This window comes from Aulonocara stuartgranti, assembly GCF_965226115.1.
Source record: "Aulonocara stuartgranti genome assembly, chromosome: 12".
Classification (NCBI taxonomy): Eukaryota; Metazoa; Chordata; class Actinopteri; order Cichliformes; family Cichlidae; genus Aulonocara; species Aulonocara stuartgranti.
Window position 1 is genome coordinate 33,035,605 of NC_138948.1, and position 20,646 is coordinate 33,056,250.

Consider the following 20,646-nt stretch of genomic DNA (forward strand, 5'->3'; position numbering starts at 1 on the left):
TAAAAAACAACAGTTGTAAACGAAAATACTTAACCATCTTGCTCAAGAACATCTTATAATTAAGGGTAGTTTCCATCCAGGGATACCCACAAGGGGGAGATAGAACATACTGCAAACTACGTTGCATCTAGGGAAATGGTAAATAATCCCAGATGTGAGCAGTCTTGTATATGTACAGGGTAGCAAATTCATGAATAAAAAGTCTTAATGTCTTTATTTGCGTTCTTATTTATTTATTTTAATGTAATATATTCTTAGCTATTTCCATGTGTTATAATTGTTCAGAAAAAGGCCATGTAAATGTATTTTTGTCCTTAAAATGTGTATCTACGCGTAAAACCTGCCTACTACTGGAGTTTTATGGCCTTTTTATACAGTAAAAGCTGACTGAATATAACATTTCCATATCAGGAAGTGTACGTTGCGTAACGATGTCTGACGTCAGAGCAGTCACAAGACCGGGTTCGTGGAGCAGAGTGTGTTGAGACCGCAGGGCTGTAGGTCCACATTTTGTGTTATGTAGCGTCTCCGAGGCAGAAGTGGCGCCATGGCCGCCGAGAATCAACGCTTACAGGGTTTCTGGAGGAGAACGGGCGACGTTTTTCCTTAACTTTCTCCTAGTTATCACAGCGGAAGAATAAAGCACTCGGAGGCTGTGGTCATATCAGCGGGAGGCATTGTCTGGGCGTGCGTGGCGGCTGTTGTCTGTCTGGGTAGCTCAGCCGCACATCTCCAGCCTCGTTAGCAAACTAGCAAGTCAATATAATAGTGTGCTCGCGTCGACGCTGAGCTAGCAGGACTGCTAGCTTGGCCGGTTTTTTTGGTGGGAGCTGGTGTCGTAGGTGATGTTGTCCGTGCTGTCGTACGGTAGACTGGTTGCCAGAGCTGTCATCGGCGGACTTTCTCAGACAGACAGCCGTGACTACAGTCTGGTGACAGCGAGCTGCGGTTTTGGAAAGGATTTCCGCAGAGGGATCCTGAAGAAAGGGATGTGCTATGGGGACGACGCGTGTTTCATTGCCCGACACAGATCTGCCGATGTTTTGGGTGAGTATCCCATGTCTGTTTGCTGATGAAACCTTAACCAAACAATAAGACATTGCTCCGTGTACACTGAGTAAGACGTGACTGACAGGTCAGGGGTCAGCCCCTCCGTGGGTTGCACGTGTTGTTGTTTTTTTGGGGGGTTTTTTTCAGAATGAAACTGATCAGAAGGCTCAATGTCAATGCCTTCTGAGTGTTAAATTTGTGCGTGTATTTTTCAGACTTTTGTGCTTGTTTCATCTTCTTTGTACGCTTGAACTTTTAGTGGGTTCATATTGCGTGCAGCATTCATTCATGACATAAAGAATATCTTAAGCAGCCAAAACCGATACTTTAAAACCTGCTGATGAAAAAGACTCTTAAGCACGGAAGCCTTGATCCCGTGTAAACCTATTATTGAAGACCTTAGCAGCTTTTATGCATATCTAACGACTGTCTGGGTATTTCTAAATGATTGCTATTGATTACTGTGATATTTTCGCAAAGTTGTTGTTTTTCGGCACATCAGTTGGACTGTGTGTCTGACTTGAGGAGGCCTGTTTCTTAGCTGTGGCACAGGGTGGTGAGACTCCTCCATGTATGGTCAGTGGAGCAGATGTCTGCGCCCTGGGAGTAACAAGACTAGAGTTTCCTTCCTAGGAAAACCTTGCACCTAGCTAAGTGCTCCTTTGGGGACAAAAGCTCTTAGTGAAACTCAAATAAGCAGGCCATGTTTCTGTAAAAAGGTTAATGAAGGTTTCCCTTATGGATTTAATGCATTTAACTGAGGGGACAGATTTTAAGGTGGGTTAAATTACAACAAACATAAAGCGGGACGGTAATGTGGAGCTACTTGAAGCAACTTTCTGAAGTCGTTAGATGAGCAGAGACTCTACCAATCAGTATGAGAAATGCTTGAATTGAGTAATGGGACATTTGAAAGCTTTGTACATTTTGTCATTTTTGCGTCTTTTTCCATCTTGCTGGGAGTGATTGTTGTTGTTCGTCATGCAGCTGCAAGGCATTGTCCTCCAGGCTTACTTGTGGAATGTTAAAAATCATATCTGGTGCTAGTTTAATCCTCAATGTTCTTAACTGAAACATGGAGTTCCAGTTTGCAGATTTCTTTCAGTTTTGTTTTTAAACATTGTACATATTACACAATTAATGGTTATGAGGAAAGATTTTTTTTTTTAATGTAATAAGGGATTAATCATTATTTCCCATAATGAAATCAACTCCTTTTAGGTGTGGCGGATGGTGTAGGTGGTTGGAGAGACTATGGCGTGGACCCGTCACAGTTTTCGGGTACACTGATGAAGACATGTGAGAGGTTAGTGAAGGAAGGACGCTTTGTACCCAGCAACCCAGTGGGAGTCCTCACAACCAGCTACTATGAGCTACTGCAGAACAAAGTGCCACTACTGGGTGAGTGCAGCCACTGTAAACAGTTTTTCCCAAAAGCGTAGAACCATATTCAGCTTGTAACAGTTTATTTATATATATTTTTATTATCTGTCAAATCATGAGCTTAAATGGGCTACAACCATAAAATTTGGCACAGTCGATGGAAATGATGGGCAAATGCTTTCCAAGTAATGTGATCCCAGGCGGCTAGATGGTATCAAGGTGATTACAGCACAACAAATTCAATATAAGAAAAGCCACATCTCCTGCACTGTAAGTCTGATTGCCTTGAAATCTGACACTGAACTGCAGCTAGAAACAATGTGCAGACGCTCTCTAAAAATAACCTTCAGCAGGCCCAACTGGTGATCTATGATTAACAGTTCAAAATGGTGAAAAAGACCACTGCTCCCACATCGAGTCTTTGAAAGACTCGCATCTTAAGTATTAGGGTGGTGCAATTGTACATATTGATTTGGTTTGCAATAGACGTCATTACTTCACAGAAGAAACAGACAACAAGGGACATAATACAAACTGGTACAAAATGTTCTCTGGGTGATGAAAAACATCCACAAATTCTTGTGCTTTACAAAAAAATATCTCTTGGATCTTAAAGGCCTGGTTGGCAGGATTTTATTTTTATTTTTCTAAAGCAAATTTTAAAAGTGTGAAATTGAATCAAGTGACATGTACTTTTTGAAAATTGACTATAAAAATCCGATTTGGTTTATAACAGTCTGGGATTGAGGTCCAAACCTAATTCTGCTGTTAGAGGAAAAGATTGCTCTGAAATAATGGTGGCCATTATTAAAAGCCTCAAAGGCCATGGCTTAATAGGAAATAGTCCATAATTCATTAACTTCATCAGATCATTTCATATCTTGAGGCCATTTCTGGAAATGGGTCAACCAAAGTGAGGGTGCCACATAGACGAGAGATATTTACCTTGAGAGCTGGTAGTCGAAGAGGTCAAAACACTGAACATCTGCTGACTTCAAATCTGAGTCGCGTCTACAACTTAAGGTGCCCATTTGACGATAAAGGCCACCAAAGCTTTTTTTGTTTTCAATCATTAAAATTTGTACAAATTTTGAACACAGCGTTGTGGGTTTACTGAAAATTGTCAAGAAACAACAACAAGTCTTTGCAGACAGCTGCTGTGGACAAATCTTTATGCTCCATCTCTGGTACATACTTGCACTGTGTAGGGCAGTAGATTTAAAGCATTGCTGTGTAGAGGCAATAAACAGGAGGCTTTCCATGGAGTTCAGCTTTCTTGGGCTGGGCTGTGTTTACATCTGTTTTGTTTAATGGTAGCTGGCTAGAGATTTTTGCATCATGAGTAATAGAACAGCCAGCTCACATTCGAAAGTCCAGGGGACGTCACTAGGCCCAACCTGCTCCATGCACTTCACTTCCACCGGTCCCTTTCCTGCTCTGCGCCGCTTCCCGACGACAGAACGTGTACAAACACGTAACATCAGTGAACAAATGTGTTTGGAACAGATCTGTCTCGGCGCGTGTCAGTACTTTTCCATTCCGTTATCACATGTGCACCAGGGGAAACAACGCTGTATTGTGTTGCTTTTTTATGGCAGAAGGAATGTTCTTGAGGCCGGTAGCGTGAGTAATTTGTACTGCTGGAGACACGAAAGGGAGTGAGTCAGAGTGCGTGAGGGGGTTTTGAAGGTTGATCCCCCCAAAGAGCATATTTTGGTGGGCCAGATGACTCACCAGCAGGGTGTGATCACACGCTGTCTGCCTCTTCCACTAGCTCGTGTTTCCTCCTTTCATCACAGAAGGACAAATTTAAAAAAAATCTTTTCTCATTGTTAAGTTTGTGCTTTTAAGTTGACCTCATTTGTCTTTCTCCCAGTTTCACTTGGAAGTTGTGTAAAACTAAAAGGAAAGTAAGAAAAAGTGTTGCTTTTTTGTTTTTTAAAGAAATGTATGTATTAAAGTCTGTACTCCCTAATGACTGTCCTTCCTGCTGTTATAGATGATTTATTTACATGTGACAATAGTAGAAGCACAGGTATTAAAAATAATCAATAAATGGTTTCCAGCGCAAACCTTTTTCAGTTCCAGTGGGCCAGTGCTGTGCATGCTGGCTTATTGTCACACTTTCACGCCATACTGGAAAAGAACTCAGCCGTTGTTAATTGTTACTGTTATTAGCAACCACAGTACTTGTCCTACAACTCGGCCTCCTCTGAAAAGGGCAAAACGATGCAAATGCAAATGTTCGGTCAGTTTATTCTAATCAGAAATCAGATGGACACACGAACAAACCTTACGTCTGGTAAACTAACAGACATGCAGACACCGAAGCACTGTGCCGCTTGATCTAAATCTGTGTGACCTTTCACACTGTTTTCAGCTTAACCGGGTGTGTTGTCTCCTGTTTTTTAAAATGTGCCTTGAGAATGTTTTTTTTATCAGTTAGCCGCTTGATGAAGCGAAGATCTGTTGACCCCGTTTCCACATATAGCCTCTGCAGCGGCTGATGTTGATGTGTATTTTCAGAATGCTGAGTGCTGTGATCATTGTTTTCCTAGTCCTAAAATCTATTTAGTCTTCCTTCTACCTCCATACATCTTGCTGGTATTGTGGTTCTGTGTTTACGAGTAAAGTCGTGCTATACATTTGTGTTTTTATAAAAATAAGTCAGGCATCTTTACATGACGACTAACTGGCTTCCTGCTAACTTCTGAGTACAGACTCATAAGTTAGTTGTCCTGTCTTGTCTGCAGCACCAGTGAGGACAGCTCCGCTGTTGTTGGAAGCTGAAAGATTTTTGGCTGTTTCCAGCTTTAAATGTTGCATCTGTGCATCTTTCTTCTTTTGGGAGCTGAACACGTATTTGGGTGCAGAGATGGTTAATGTGCTATAGTGTTGCATTTACCCATTTTTATTTGTTTATTTAATCTTAAACATTTTCTTTTTTTTGCATTGAAAATAAAAAGTGACGTGTGGGTTTTTTGTTTTATTTTTATTTTTAGGAAGCAGCACGGCCTGCATTGTGATTTTGGACCGGCAGAGTCATCGGCTGCACACGGCCAACCTGGGAGACTCTGGCTTCCTGGTGGTCCGGGGAGGGGAGGTGGTTCACCGCTCAGATGAGCAGCAGCACTACTTCAACACCCCCTTCCAGCTGTCCATTGCTCCCCCAGGGGCTGAGGGGGCCGTCCTCAGTGACAGGTGAAACACTTAACGAGCAACACCTGGTGCATCTGCTCTCCCACACTCATTTGAGCGAGTCTGCCGGTGACACGGACGGGTGTCATCAGAACACTTCATTGCTCATTCACTTGTTCTTTACAGCAGATGTGATACATGATACTGTACTTATAACAAGGCAGACTGCTTGCTGAAACAACATTCAGTAGCGCCTGCGCACCTGGCCTGCTGCAAGGCTGAGCGTCTATAGCAACTGCGCTGCAGCGAGCTGCAGTGTACCACTGTGTCTGAGGCCACGTGCTGCTGTGTCTCGTTGCTGTGGCGTGCCAAGCAGCAGCACAGTAGATGTTAGAATGCAGGACAGGCCCTGGATGTGTGCCAAGCTTTCCCTCTTACCTCAGGTCAAAGTCTGTGTGGGCTGATGGGGCAAATCCACAAGTCCACAGCCAATCCTGCACCAGCAGACTCCTCTTAAATTAAGCAATTTACTCTTAAAAAAATAAATAAAAACAAAAGATTGCAAGTGCACTTACTTGTTACTATAGATATGTATTTACTTTTCTTAAATGCTGACCTTGCTTCTGTTTCAGACAGCCCATAGATTTGAGAAATCCTTTTACATTCGAGCATTTCATTTGGTTGAAGGATTTAGTCCTAGTGCATCAGCAGATTAAGCTTTCAGTCACTAATGTAGCAACTAACAGAAAAGAGTGCAAGGGTCAAAGCTAACAACTAGTTACAGCATTCCTGAGAGTGCACTAAAAAGTTTGGATAAAGATGTTTAAACATACAGCTAAGCACTTTGCACTCTCTATGATAATGCCACACAGCTCTTTATTTGCCACAAGTCCGTTTGTACATTCATTTTCATTGCCTGTCTTTGTATTAGTAATAATATACAAGGGAAACATCATGTTCTCGATGCATTGCTTCATAGCTATAAGCCCACAGATTTTTGCCTTCTTGCCCAATGATTATCTTCATAACTATACTGGCTGTGTAATTATCAAGTGTCACAAATGTCTTTGGCTTATGAATATGTTAATGATGAATCACCCAGTGTGCACAGATAACAAAGAATGAGGAACAGCTCTGGTAAGTGTGGCTGTGCCATCATAGTGCTAACTAGCTGCGAGAACAGCCGCTACAGCAGCTTTTTTTCCCCCATGTGACTGTAGTTTTGGCTTCATAAAAAAATACATTAAAAAATTAGAGCACAGGACAGGCTGTTCCTGGGAGCTTTGGCTCACTGTGTCGTGATGCAGTCCAGACAGTTTGTAATGAATCACATTCTTGACTGGATTTAGGGGGTAAGGACATCTTCCAGGAACTGAACCCGACACTGGCAAACTAACTTGGTTCCTGCCTCTGTGTATTTGAAGCACCTTCATAATGGCAGCACCTTTTCTTGGACCCAACTGTCCTTTCCAAGAAAACAAACAAAACAAAAAAAACCTCATGTGATGATTACCTGAACTTTTCATTATCCATTAGCAACCAAGTTTCTGTTGCTAAGCTCAGTCGGTATGTTTAATGACAAAAATTACTGCACCTGTCTCTTACCTGAAACTCACCTGTGTCTGTCCCTCAGCCCTGACGCTGCAGACAGCACCTCCTTTGACGTACAACTGGGCGACATCATCCTCACTGCCACTGATGGGCTCTTTGACAACATGCCAGACTACATGATACTGCAAGAGCTGAAGAAACTCAAAGTGAGTGACAAACATGTCTGCCGTAGAATCAGAAAAGGGCACGATAAACGCCTAATGCCTGCTTTGTTTGGTTCGTCAGAACACAAACTATGAGAGCATTCAGCAGACGGCCCGCAGCATCGCAGAGCAGGCCCATGTGTTGGCCTATGACCCCAACTACATGTCACCTTTCGCACAGTTTGCCTGTGACAATGGACTGAATGTAAGAGGTAAGTGTCCAAGTATTACAAAAAAGATGAGTATTTTTTTGTAATTTGAACGGTTACAAACATGTTTTTCAAGCAACAAACCTAACTGGCTGCTGTTTCCTGTCCATGCAGGAGGAAAACCAGATGACATCACAGTACTGCTCTCCATAGTCGCTGAGTACACTGACTAGAGTCTGCACGGAGTATCCATCTGCCACTGCAGGTGATGGACTGCTTTGATTCCTGCTGGCCAGGATGTACAGCTAATGTCTGCTTCCCCCACACCTAAAGGATCTACTCTGCCTCATCCACCCACCGTCTCCCCCACTTGGCCAACCCCACACATTTAAAAACAAACAAAAGAAATCCTTCAACATGCCCTTTTCTCTGTCGTTTTCTACATCAGACAGTGGCCAGATAAATCCAACTAAAGGCCAGACACCCTGTTGGCCGGGCTGCAGTGTTCCAATGCTCACCAGATAATCCCATTGGCTGGGATCATTGGGCATGCTGATGAGGATAAGTCAGCCTCTTCTGATAGTTGCCGCAGGAAAGAAGCTGCAATTCAGAGAAGACGGATGCTGACATAGCCCAAGAGTGTGTGTTAGCATGTGAATGTGGCCACGTACTGGCCTGCCGAACAGAACTAAACAGTCCTCAAGAAGGGAAGCGCATGAGAAATGGCAGCATTAAGGCTCAATAAATGGGTCCGTCTTGTGCAAGCACTTAATAATACAGTGGTACTTAGGAAGCCTTTATGAAAGGGACTGGAAACTTGTACGAAAGGGCAGGGAGCATATGTTTGATATGAATGGTATGCTGTTCTGGGATGTTACATTAAATGTTTGCAAAAACAGAAACAAAACAAGTGTGATGTGACATGGGTTTACACAGATGGTTTGTTTCTTGTGGCAGGATAATCCAACAAGATTTCATAAAGAGTGGCAGCTGCCTTTTCCATACCAGTTCAAGTATTGCACATATTTTGTAACTTAAGAGTATTTTGTAGCTCAAAAGCCTCTCAAGATAAATATATGTATAGTATAAATGATAGTGTCAAACTGATGTCCTCCCTTTAATCTCACAGCTGCTGCTGAAGTCTTGATTGTGATTATGTGTGATGTGTGTATGAATGGGTGATGAATGCACATGAGCTCCTCAGTGTGTGTCTATTGAGTAATGTGCAATCGGTGTCAATGAAATGGATGTGTAGGCTAGAGACGTCTCCATATCCGCTGGTCTGAATTGGTCTCGCAGCCTTAAACGCACAAAGCTTAAGGAGCATATCTGAAAAAGTTCAACGCAGCGGAAATTGGTCAGGTGACCAAATGTATTTTTGTAACCTCTTTGTTCCGTGGGGATTGTTCGCCGCGTCAAGTAGCTTACAGAAACTCTTGTTCACAGTCACCATTTGCTTTTCCTGTCTCTCTCCCTCCCTCCTCTCCCCCTGCTTGTAGAGCTTCAGTGGCGCATTCTTAAGTCATGTCACTGCAGGTTTCATGTGAAAAATGGTCAGTATGTTTCTTTGCGTCACTACAGGAAGGTTTCACGGTAAAATCCACATTTTTGTGTAATATTACAATGTGCCTTGTATCATGCGTCATTGATACTGGCAAATAAGTCTTCAACCTTCCCCCTAAAAATGTGCCAGCACTGAGCACAAAGCATTAAACTGTTAAGTAGCCATAAGAGTTGGAAAAACGAGCTTTCCCATCATGCTCTGCTGTCTTTACACCATCATTTTAACCCCAGTGTTTTGTTGTTGTTGTTTTTTATCCCCCCTCCCCCTTTCTCCTGAAATCTGCTTCCTCTCTGCACTCAATCAGGAATAGTACTAAAGCCATCCCACACTTAGAAAATCCTTCCCATGGATCTTTAGATCACTGTTTACAATCTGCACTAATCGAAAGGATCGTTTCCTTAATGTGACACCCTGTCAGGTGTCATGTTGAAATGAGAACAGATTCAGGGCGGTGAACAGTGTTAGTTGGCAAAATGTGATTTATTTTTTTTCTACCGGTAAGTGTTACAGCACTGAGGACAATCCAAGCAGCCTTAACAAAAATGATAAAGCACTTCTCCCAGTCATTTGGCACTACCACTGTAAGCTCCATGGTCCCTGCTTCCTGTTTCACACCTCCCTGGATGACTCCTTCTCATCCGCCTCATCTTTCTGTTTAAACCAGAACATGTCTATGTGGGAGAAACAAAAACATTTTCACATGTGTACAATGTTTAAATAAAGACTATAATATTTATTAACCTGCTGTATTTCATGGCTCTGATGTGTATTGAACACTGCAGCTGCGTTTTGTTCACATGAACATGGACATTTGGCTCACTGCTCTACAGTCTGGGAACACTTTGTATATTTTGTTTGTGCTACCACATTCCTCAGACACAATGCATGCCAGTTACCATCAGATGGGTGTGGCATCTTCCCGAGATGGCACATTTTTATTGACAGACAACATGGATGGTATATTGTTCAAATGAACAGTAACTGGAAAAAAAACATTTTAACAATAAACAATATTTAATAAAAACTATTCTGGAGAGATTAACACTTTGATAACTATTTACAGAAGAATATTGTTAATTAGCGACTGCTATTCCCTCAGAGTGACGGGCTTCTCGGATAGTCTTCCTCATCACTGAAATATGCCAGGACAGGTAGTCTGGGAGCACCATCATCATCACCAGGTTCTGAGGACATGGCCTCGAACAGCAGGGAGCAGATCTACAGGATACAAATAGCCAAACATGAGTGTATGCAGTTCATTCAAGAACATTCTGCCATTTTTTTTTTCTCATTTTAGATTTACAGCACTTGTGCATTTGCTCTGACCACCTGTCAATTTCTATGTTAAATCTTAGTACAACAGAGGACGCTGCATGAGGGTCACTTAAAAACAGTGTCCACAGGGAGACTGGCTCAAGATCTTGAGTAGAACAGCTAAGATACTGCGCAGGACCCTCAAGCTCCCAGGCGTCTGGTAGAGGACCCGAGCTTGAAGGATTGACCGCCCGCAGGGGCGAGCGGGGGATTTTTCTAAATATATTTCTATGATAAATCATTACAATTAATCTGCTCAAAATAATGACATGCTACAGAACTGATATGCAGAACAGTATTGGAGCAGTCAGTTATTTCACATGCACACAGGCAAAAATTTAAGTTCACTTAGTGCTGCACATCTGCCTTCATAATCTTCTTGTGCATTTGAAATATTTTTTGGATGGTGGAGTTTCGACTAGCATGCTTTATTTTGGCAACGCTTCCTGTCTTGAGTCGGGCCTGCACCGGAGGTGTCCTCACAGTGCAGTCTGCAGCTTGGAGGATGACCTGAAGGCTCATCAGAGTCTTAAATTTAAACACTATTAAGCAATAAACCTGTGTTAACAGGGAAAGTTGCACAGAAGACATTTGATAAAAGGTTTGGGGTTCAACTGGGATTCCAGCAAAAGTCTTTAAATCTAAAAAGGTGACAAAGAACATAAGACATGTCTCAGCTGATATTGTAAACCATTGCAGCACACCCTGAACCATACTTCTCAGAAAGACTGTAGAGCATCCAAACCACAAGGAACACACAGGCCATCTGCAGATCCCAGTTAAGATTTAAAAATCAAGAGCGAGCTCTTATTACCATGCTGGAAGGTGGGGTCATTCCAGCACAAGCACTGTCGCCCTGGCATTGGAGTTGCATCAGAACAGGTGGGTAGGTTATAGGGCTGCCTTGGCTGGATTCAACAAGCTCTGTTACATCAGGAAGAACTTGGAGGTTGTTGCTCTGAGTCTCATGTATACCCACAGGCAGAGCAGCTGCATCTGCACAGCTGGGAACAGACAGAACACACTTGTGTCTGCAAGCTGTAGATGACGCAGGTACATGGGTGCAAATTTGTTTCTCAACACAGATTCAGAGTGTTTTTACACACATATATTCAGACAGTATTGATAAACATATCTACTAGTTTTACAAATGAGGATGTTGTGTAGTAGCTTCCAATCCATATAAATATTAAAAACATTGTTATTTGCTTTTACAAAAACACTACCTAGCATTGTATCAGCAGATGGTGAAAGCAGCCTTAAGCACGGTAAAAGGGAACAAAACAACAACCTCGTGCATGCAACCACACGACACGTCAACCTCAGACGTAACCCAGACACATAATTAGGAGCACAGCAGGAAGGAGTAAAGAGGCTTCTAAAGGCCCCAGAGTCTGCAGGCAAGCAAGTATTGTACTTATCATACCATGAAAAACACAAATACATTGCATATAGTCAGAAATATCCTGCATGATAAATTTCATCAGGAAAAAAAAGTATCAAAATGCAGATCAATTCTGAGCATTAGGGACAGGAGCACTGCAGAGGGTCGAATCATGGGGTTGGTGATGTCTCTGCAGACTTCCAGCAGTGTACACAAGCAAAACGAGCTACAAATGACCCAGATGTTGAGCAGTGCAGCTGGGAATGGTGTAATAAGATCCAACTAGACGCACAAGTAGAGGACAATGGGGAGAGAGCAGGCTAGCAAAGCAGGACAGAGACTCTGGCTAGCATAGCGTGGAGGAGGGGATTATAGACTGTCACACTGACGGGCTTCTAACCCAACTCTGCGTGCCCTGACCTTGCCCTATTTATCTCCGTTACAGACACAAGGCTGGCTACTGCAACATGATGCCTCTTAAGAGGCTAAAAACAGCCAATGAGGGCAAACCAGCTTGACTGAGTGCCAGGAGAGAGGCTCAGGTAGTTCTGCTCTTCAGCACACTGGATTGTAGACCTGACAAACTGGACGCACAAAGACTGCGACAATGACACCAGCTGGTCAACATAATGATAAAATACACTCCTCACACGCCATAATTCCTTAACCCATGTAACTCCTGCCAATTTAAATCGTTAGAATAATAATCGTATACAAGATATATGGATGGATGTATCACTGCTTCAAGCTGATAGAAAGTCAACAGTAATTCAAATAACCTACATGAGCAGAAGACCACAATAAGTGGCACTCCTGTCTGCTAAAAACAGGAAACTGACAATCCAATTCATGCTGACTCACAAATATTGAACAACAGAATACTGAAAAATGTTGATGATTTAAGAAGTGCTGCAACATTCAGATGGCAGGACCACAATTTAAAATAAACAACATGAAAGCATGTCCTCCTGCCTTGTTTCAATAGTTTGAGTTGGTAATGGTGTTGTAAAGGTGTGGGGGATATTTTCTTGGCAAACATTGGGGATCTTAGTCAAACTGAGCATCATAGGCCACACTATAGTTGCAGGCCACGTCCATCCCTTTATAACCACAGTGTACATCTCCATCTTCTGACATGCTTCTAGCAGGTATCGTACCATCTCACAAAGCTCTCATAATCTCAAACTGCTTTCCTGAATGAGACACTGAATTCAAATGGGCTCCACAGTCACCAGTCTTCAGTAAGACAGAGCATCTTTGGGATGTGGTGGAACAGGAGTTTCACATCATGGACATGCAGCCAAGACACCTTCAGCAACTATGTGATGCTGTCATGTCAGTGTGGACTAAAATAGCTAAGGAATATTTCTGAAGGCAAAACGGTTTTCTATAAAGTGTCCGATGAGTGCAGATTCTAATTGATTGCCATCTAGGGGCATAATTACAAACAAACTTTTAGGCTAATAGCTTAAAAATGTAAATGGAAGCTCAAGCTATCAGATATTATAGACTGGGTAAGACAAATGACATCAAACTCCACTAAAAAACAAACAAACAAACAAACAGGCTGTTCAAAAAGGCCCGAGGACCCTTTCTCTATGTCATAAAATATCTGGACTATGTAGAAAGTTAATCTGCATGATTTATCTGTTGCAGTATTTAGCAGATTTTTTGTTTATGACAGTTTTTTGAATGATTTTGATCTTTTTTTTAAGCATTTTTATCTGGCAATGACTTGTTTTCTAACTAGATTGTGTGGTCTATTGTGTTTTCATTGAGATGAATTCCTTTTATGTTCTGTGATTTTTCTCAGGTTTTTTATTTTGCTCAAATTAATTTTAAAAAATAGCTGCAGTAATTACCCTTCTTCCCCCCCAGGCACTGATGATTAAAAGTATTGCCAGTGAAGTCAGGGGTGGTCGTTACCTGTGTGTAGTCGGGGCTGGGGTCTCTGTAGGCTGTGAGGGGCCTCTGCTTTCAAAGTCAGCCAGCGTAGCCAGCACCACAGTGGCCTCAAGGACCATGTCCTCCACAGAGAAGCACACAGGCCTGCAAACAAAGTGCGTTTCCATGGCAGAAATCCCTTCACTGTGTCTTCTTTTTTTTTTATTTGTCAGCACCTTTTACTTTTTAGCAGCAAACACACCACAACTGCTCACTTAGTGATGTGACTAGTGATATATAAACGTTAAAGAATTTTGCAGTCTAGCTGGTGTTAATTTGTTGAACAGCACCACAGAGCCTGTGTAATTTGAGTGAATAAATTCCACTCAAGGTCATGACAGTAGCAAGGAAACGTACTTTCCTGGAGTGCCAAAGTGAACCGACACCGGAAGGCAATGTGACTCCGCAAAACACAGTAACCCCTGGCAAAAACAAAAAAGCAACAACTGAGTTTAATTGCTGAAAAGTGTGGGCTAATATTGTGACATGTTTAACTATTATCAGCCTGGAGATATACATCAAATTAAGGCTAAGACTAAAACTTAAAGCCTAGTTTCTAATCCGTCCAAACCCGATTTTCCAAAACCGACAGGGACAAGACGACTAGGCGGGCTAACGAGGAGCCTCACAGCGGGAAGCCCAAGTGACTTTCCAAGACATTAGTGTGAAGAGTTGTAGGCATTAATGCAGGCCAAGTCTCATTAACTGAACGTACACAGACTGTTATTTCAAATATCCAACAAAACTGTCTCGTTTTTCTATAAGCCCAGTGATTTTGCTTTACTGACCACACTAGTCTATACATTACACTTCTCTCAGCTTTTTCTGCTAATCAAATTATAAATAGCTGAAGATCAACCTTTAAGCAGCCCATAAAGTCCACACTCATTCCTACTTGGTTTTAAAGTTTATAATAAAGCATGCGATGAGGAGCCTTCAACTTCAGTTACTTTTTCTACGTAGTGGAGCCTCACTCGGGTCAAGACATCTTTGCTATAAAGATGAGTCACAGCACTGAGGGGAAAGTTCACATGGAAATGATACCGAGCACCGAGTACAGGACAGCAATATGACCTCTTAGACATGAATTGCCCACATGTGAGCTAGTGTCACTCTCGCTCTCCGCACACATAATATTCTCATGTGACAGGAGCAAGGAGGCCTCCAAAAATAACCCCGTTACCCTTAGCTCCTTCAGACAGAAGGTTATGTCTGAGTCCATTCCGGCTTGAAAGTAGTCAAACTCGTCTGGGTGTAAGGACATCTCAGTGTGCATCATCTTCATGTGATCTGTCACACAGGTACATCCAAGTCAAACAGCAGTCGTTACGGTGCTTCCTTTGATGTGCTTAAAGAACTGAACATGCAGTATGTTAGGAAGTTTTATGTTCATCTCAAAGCTTGTGCAACTTTCAAGCACTTTGTGAAACGTGTCAGCCACACGTGGGCTGAGCTAAATGGCAGTCTGACATTAACTGACCATTTCTCCCCTCGTTGTAATTTCTCAGACTGACTTTCGGGGCTGACATCGACAGAGTGACTTCTTCCTGAGACGCGTGGAAATGCATCACCATATCGCCTAGAAGCCTGAAGAAAGAGGAAAACACACACAGGCAGCTCTGGCTGCTTACTTTTAACATTTTTTTTCTGTCAATATATATTTTTGGTATTGTCTAAAACACAAAACCAACAGGCAGCCAGCATGTACTGATTGTAGAAAAGAAGAGTGAGGCTCTAATGCTGAAATGCTAACCTGGCAGGAGATTTCAGCACATTGGGACAGAGGTGTGAAGCAAACACTGCCTGCAGCGCCTCACTTTCCAGGAAACGCACATTGTAGGTTTTTGTTATGCCTAACTCAAAAACAGAGACACTTAGAGCACAGTGCCACCATGTGTTCAAAATATAAACTGCATGCACACCTACTGTCATTTATGCAGTTTCCTACCGTGTCTGCAGAAAAACTGAACAATCACTTGGTCACTGCCAGTGCTGACTGATATCTGACACCGTTTCACACTGTGCTCAATAGAAGTCGAACAACGGAAAAGTGGCAGCACACACTTTAAAACAAAGAGACGCAGTTTAATCATAAAGTCTTGAAAGAACGGCATGATGTGTAGCCCTAATTTTACTGAACAGTCACTTGTTAAGATGATGTTTCAGCCTACAAATGAAAAACCAGCAATGCCGATATACCTTCATGACTAGCTTGCATTTGATTGGTCCACTGTCCTGCTCCCTGACTGAATCCAGATTGTACTGCTGGAAGAAGAGCGGCGAGAAGAGGAAGCAGGCGTATGCAGAATGAGCAGAATTCACTGATCTCAGGGCCAGCTTTCAGAGGGAGAGAGAGAAATTATTGTGGAGGAAGTAAGGTGGTGAATACCTTAACACCTGGAGATTATCGATACAGACGCTCTTGTACACACACACTGGTCACTTTATTAGTTGCACCTGTTTAACTGCTCATTAACACAAATATCTAATTAGCAAATCACATGACAACAATGCCATGCTGAAGTTCAAACCAATCATCAGAATGGAGGACTGAAGTGACTTTCAAGGTTGCATGCTTGTTAATACCAAATGTGCTGGTCTACTGTGATTTTCTAACAACAATCTGTAGTGTTTACAAAATGTTGGCTGGTCTGATGAGTCTAGATATCTGCTGCAATATTCACATGGTGGGGTCAGCATAAATTAGCATGAAAGCATGGCTCCCTCCTGGCGTCTGTCAACAATCCAGGTTGATGGTGGTGGTGTAATGGTGTAAGGGATATTTTCTAGGCCCCTGAGTACTAAATAAGCATGGTTTAAATGCTAAAGCCTACCTGAGAACATGAAAATGTTCAACCACAACTCGATCCAATAGAGCTTCTTTGGCATGTGGTGACTTGATATTATTCAATCGTTTTTGACAGATTATAGGACAGCAAGCCATTTACAACAGTTTAATAGCATTAATTTTTTTTAAACTTGGCAAATACTCAAAGTGTACCTAATAAAGCGTCAATGAGCATTTTTACATCTAGCTGCTGTTGCTGCTCACCCCCTTGACCGTTGGATCGAACCACAGCTCATCTCCAACCCGGGACAGGGCATGAATAGCCTTCCCAAATGCTGAAACACAACACAGCCCCTCCACAGTTCAAGTTTGACACAATATTGTTATTTACTATACTGTATTATTTTACTATAACCTTAATATTTCTTTCTCTTAATACCATGAAACGAAACATTTTCAGACAGAAAAGTGCACTTTTCTGTTTGAAAATGTTAGGGGTCATGACCCCCTAAAGCTAACTCATTATTAGCCAGTTTAGCTACATCAGATAAGCTAGTCCCGTTGTTCGTTCCAAATGAACAATTTCGTAGCTTGAACAACTTTCATCAATAGAATTATTATAGAATTAAATATGTTATTTTTACAGCAAATTTCAGTTCGCATCTTCTTCGAGTGTTCTTTATATTACCTTTTATAGAGTTTCCTTCCAGGACGCAGTTCATGGTTTGCTATGTCAGACACGGGCCTGTCACGGCTAATCACAGTGATTCTACGGTCACAGGCTCATTACCAAGGTTATTATAGTTAACTAAAACTAATCAACTGGTTAAAGGAAAATAAACTGGTTAAGGGAACTAAAAATACCTAGTTAACTTAAGTCGTTTTACCTATAAAAACTCAAACTATGTAGTTTTAGTTTTTATAGGTAAAACTTACTGAATTAACATTAATTAACATTAAAAATGCAGAGAATATATCCTGAATATATCCTGTTAGTCTGGTAAAAGTTTCTTTGTTTTTTGTTTTAAATTATCTTACAAGGCTTTGGTGGACATTTATCAAGATTTTATTGAGTTTCCCAAATCTTTCCTCTTACATGTGACCAAAATACACGTTTTCAAGCAATATGTTTGTTTTTTGTAATACCTATAATGATTTTCCTAAATCTTACCTCTTACATATTCCTACATTTTCCTAATAATAATTAAAGACTAAAACCAAGATAATCTTAACAAACTAAACATTTCAAACAATAACATCTAAACTCACAATGGAAACTAACTGAAATTAAATTAAAAGCAAAAACAAGTTCAAATGAAATAAAAATTTTAAAAAAAATAATTAGAAACTATAATCATTTTTAAATAAATAAATACAGAGACAGACAACATTAACCAACCTAGTATGTTTGGACTGTGGGAGGAAGATGAAGTCCCCAAAGAGAACATGCAAACAACACAAGTCTCACCTGCCTTAATAACAGATATGCTACATTTATTGATGTATTTTGGATATTAGCATGTGTATGAATGTAAGACTTTTCCTACAACAACCTATTTATAAATCATAATAAATACATATATATCATCTGTTGACTATTTTTGGAAGTGTGACATCAGAATAAGCTCTGTCGCTGCTTCTCCTTTGCCTCTGTTGCTTATTTGCTGCTGCATTGCTCTTCTCTGGATCAGTTTTAAACATGCTCTTTTCTTTGCAATGATGATCTCCATGCATTCTCCTGCGGGTCTCATCATGACCTGGGCGATCCAAAACACAGGATGCGTTGGACTGTGCTGGTCAGTTTATGTGTGAGACAAACTTTCACTGCATTCAGAATGAATTCAGATACAGACCTGACTGAATGCATGCGTGCAGGACATTGAGATAGTGCTGCTTCATTTGCAGTCTCATGTGCTCTGTACTGTAGATGCTTGCTATACTGTAGAGGTAGGGTGTGCGTCCTCCTGTAAAAGCTGGCTCCTGAGACAAGAACAGATGTGATTACACATGGCAGAAGGACAGTAAGGTCGTTATATATACGAGATGCCTTAAATATGCTTTAAATGAGAAAATCAAGTTCCTCTCCTGGCATGAATTAAACCCGTACAGAATGACTTCTATTCACCAGGGATTACATATTTAGAAAACACTCTTTGTGCCTTAAAAACTGGTAACTTTTACTTCACTTTGTATGTGGGTTTTAGCCCTCCATCGCATGCCTGCATTCTGCCACCATGCTCCCTCTGCAGCTAAAAGCAAACCAGACCCCACTCACTCACTAGTTCTCCCGTTACATGGAGGGAGGGAGAGTGGCTGTACCCACTGCAGCAATGTGTGTTTTAGGTGTGTGTGCTCTAACCCTAACCCCAGTGCTTTTCTGTAAAAAGGAACACAATGTAAAACATATTAAGATGATACTGTATTGCAACAAAAGCTTTCCAGCAAATATTACTTGTTGTCAGCTCAGGTCATATCTTCACCTGTGCCTGCTCTGCTAAAGAAACTAGCTGGCCTTTCAATTGAAGAAACTATCAAACAGCTAATAAAAATCTGTCACTACTGTCAAATGAGTCAAGTTCTCGGTGGATTTAAATTTATCAGTTTAGTTTCTTAGGTTTGTTACTTTAGAAAAACTCACAACTAACATATAGTAATAAATATCATTTTAGGGGCAGTTTTAACCTTTTTTCGAAAGTGCAACACTGATAGATAGGAAAGAGGTGGAGGGAGAGTGAGCATAGTGAACGACATGTAGTAAAGGATCGCAAAAAGAAAAAACACCATATTTTTTCCCCTGGAGAGGTTCTTTAGCCCTTGATGGTCAAAAAAAACAAAAAAAAAAAAAACCAAACCCAAAAGCTACCTGTTCCAGCTTTGTGAGGTTACCTGTAAGAAAGGGGCAGACATCATAGATTTTGGAGGATGTATCGTTTTCAAGTGTTGGCCGCCTGCAGGCATCTTTGTGTGTTGTCCTCTGTAGATTTCTCTCACCTGCTGACCAGGTAGACATTCAAAGCCTACCAAAAAGCAACATGTCAGGAAAAAATGCTGTGTTTATGACAGGAAATTGTCTGAAGTCCTCTGTACACAATGGTATTATAAAGTCAAATATGAAGCCATCTGTCAGGCAGCTTAAGATTGGCTGGAGTCCTGAAACAGGCTTGTGATCCCAAGCATGTGACAAAATAGTCAAAGTCCAGACCTTAAACTGACTGAGATGATATGGTGAGATCCCCACAAATCTCAATGAACTAAAGCAAAGTCGTAAAGAGTGCAGAGAAGCTGTAAAATTCCTCCACAATGATATGGGACACTTAAATCCTACAGAAATCATGACGGGTTACTGCTCCTAAAGGAGCAAGCTATTGAATCGTGGGTTTTCACAGTACACCCCCATTACACGTCCTGTGAAAGCTCTTCATGACTGTATGCCATGACATGTGCCATCGAAATGTTATTTCTTTTAGTGGGTTTAATACTGTGTTTGACTGATGTATACATGTATTTGGACAATGACACGTTTTTTTGTAAATATTCCAGTTTAATTTAAAATCTACTGTAATCAAGATATGGCTGATTTAAGAGGTTTAACTAAAGTGTCACTTTATTAAAAGGCACAAAAACCAAAAGTTAGAAAGCAAAGAGATAAGCGGTGTTAAAAGAAATGAACAAACTAGTCTAACACTAGTAAGTTAAGGATAAATTGTAAAAACTATTTTTGAACAGGACAAATAGCAAAAATTAAAGGTTTAAAGTTAATTAACAAATGTTGGTTAGGCTAAATTTGTGGATAAAGTGTAAAACATTTTAGCCAAGCTAAAAGATGAAATGTCAAATGGATGAACGGATGAAAACAAAAGTGAGAAAAATGACATTAAAAGAACAAAATTACCACAAGTAGTTCAACAGCATTAAATTACATCCAGATGTTTATGGCATCTGGATGTTAGAAGCTATGTTGGCAGCTCATCAACTACATACAAACCTCTGATTTATGCACTCTCTATTAAACATTTAATAAAATAATAATAATAATTTAAAAAAAATCGCTAACAAAAGGTTCATGTCCAGCTGGTAAATAAGAAAAATCTAACTCACCACCCGTGCATCTCCTCTTAGGGCCTGCAGATCTAAAAACAACAAATTACAAGTCTCACTGTGAAACTTCATAAATCCAT

At 41.1% G+C, this 20,646-nt stretch overlaps 2 protein-coding genes across 2 annotated transcripts; one reads left to right on the top strand and one right to left on the bottom strand.

Moving 5' to 3' along the window:
- The first annotated feature begins 444 nt into the window (after window positions 1–444).
- On the top strand, window positions 445–9,778 carry pptc7a (protein phosphatase targeting COQ7 a). Its single transcript, XM_082554967.1, has 6 exons — window positions 445–1,047; window positions 2,272–2,451; window positions 5,436–5,634; window positions 7,205–7,328; window positions 7,408–7,537; window positions 7,649–9,778. Exons 1-6 carry the CDS (start codon window positions 846–848, stop codon window positions 7,705–7,707), a joined length of 894 nt encoding a protein of 297 aa, XP_082411093.1. The 5' UTR covers window positions 445–845; the 3' UTR covers window positions 7,708–9,778.
- rad9b (RAD9 checkpoint clamp component B) lies at window positions 9,299–18,031 on the bottom strand. The gene is made up of 11 exons (XM_082554965.1): window positions 17,157–18,031; window positions 16,733–16,803; window positions 15,880–16,017; window positions 15,629–15,743; window positions 15,434–15,533; window positions 15,161–15,267; window positions 14,864–14,970; window positions 14,038–14,102; window positions 13,663–13,785; window positions 11,167–11,356; window positions 9,299–10,256 (listed from the first exon to the last, which is right to left on the bottom strand). Exons 1-11 carry the CDS (start codon window positions 17,188–17,190, stop codon window positions 10,134–10,136), a joined length of 1,173 nt encoding a protein of 390 aa, XP_082411091.1. The 5' UTR covers window positions 17,191–18,031; the 3' UTR covers window positions 9,299–10,133.
- Between the last annotated feature and the right edge of the window lie 2,615 nt (window positions 18,032–20,646).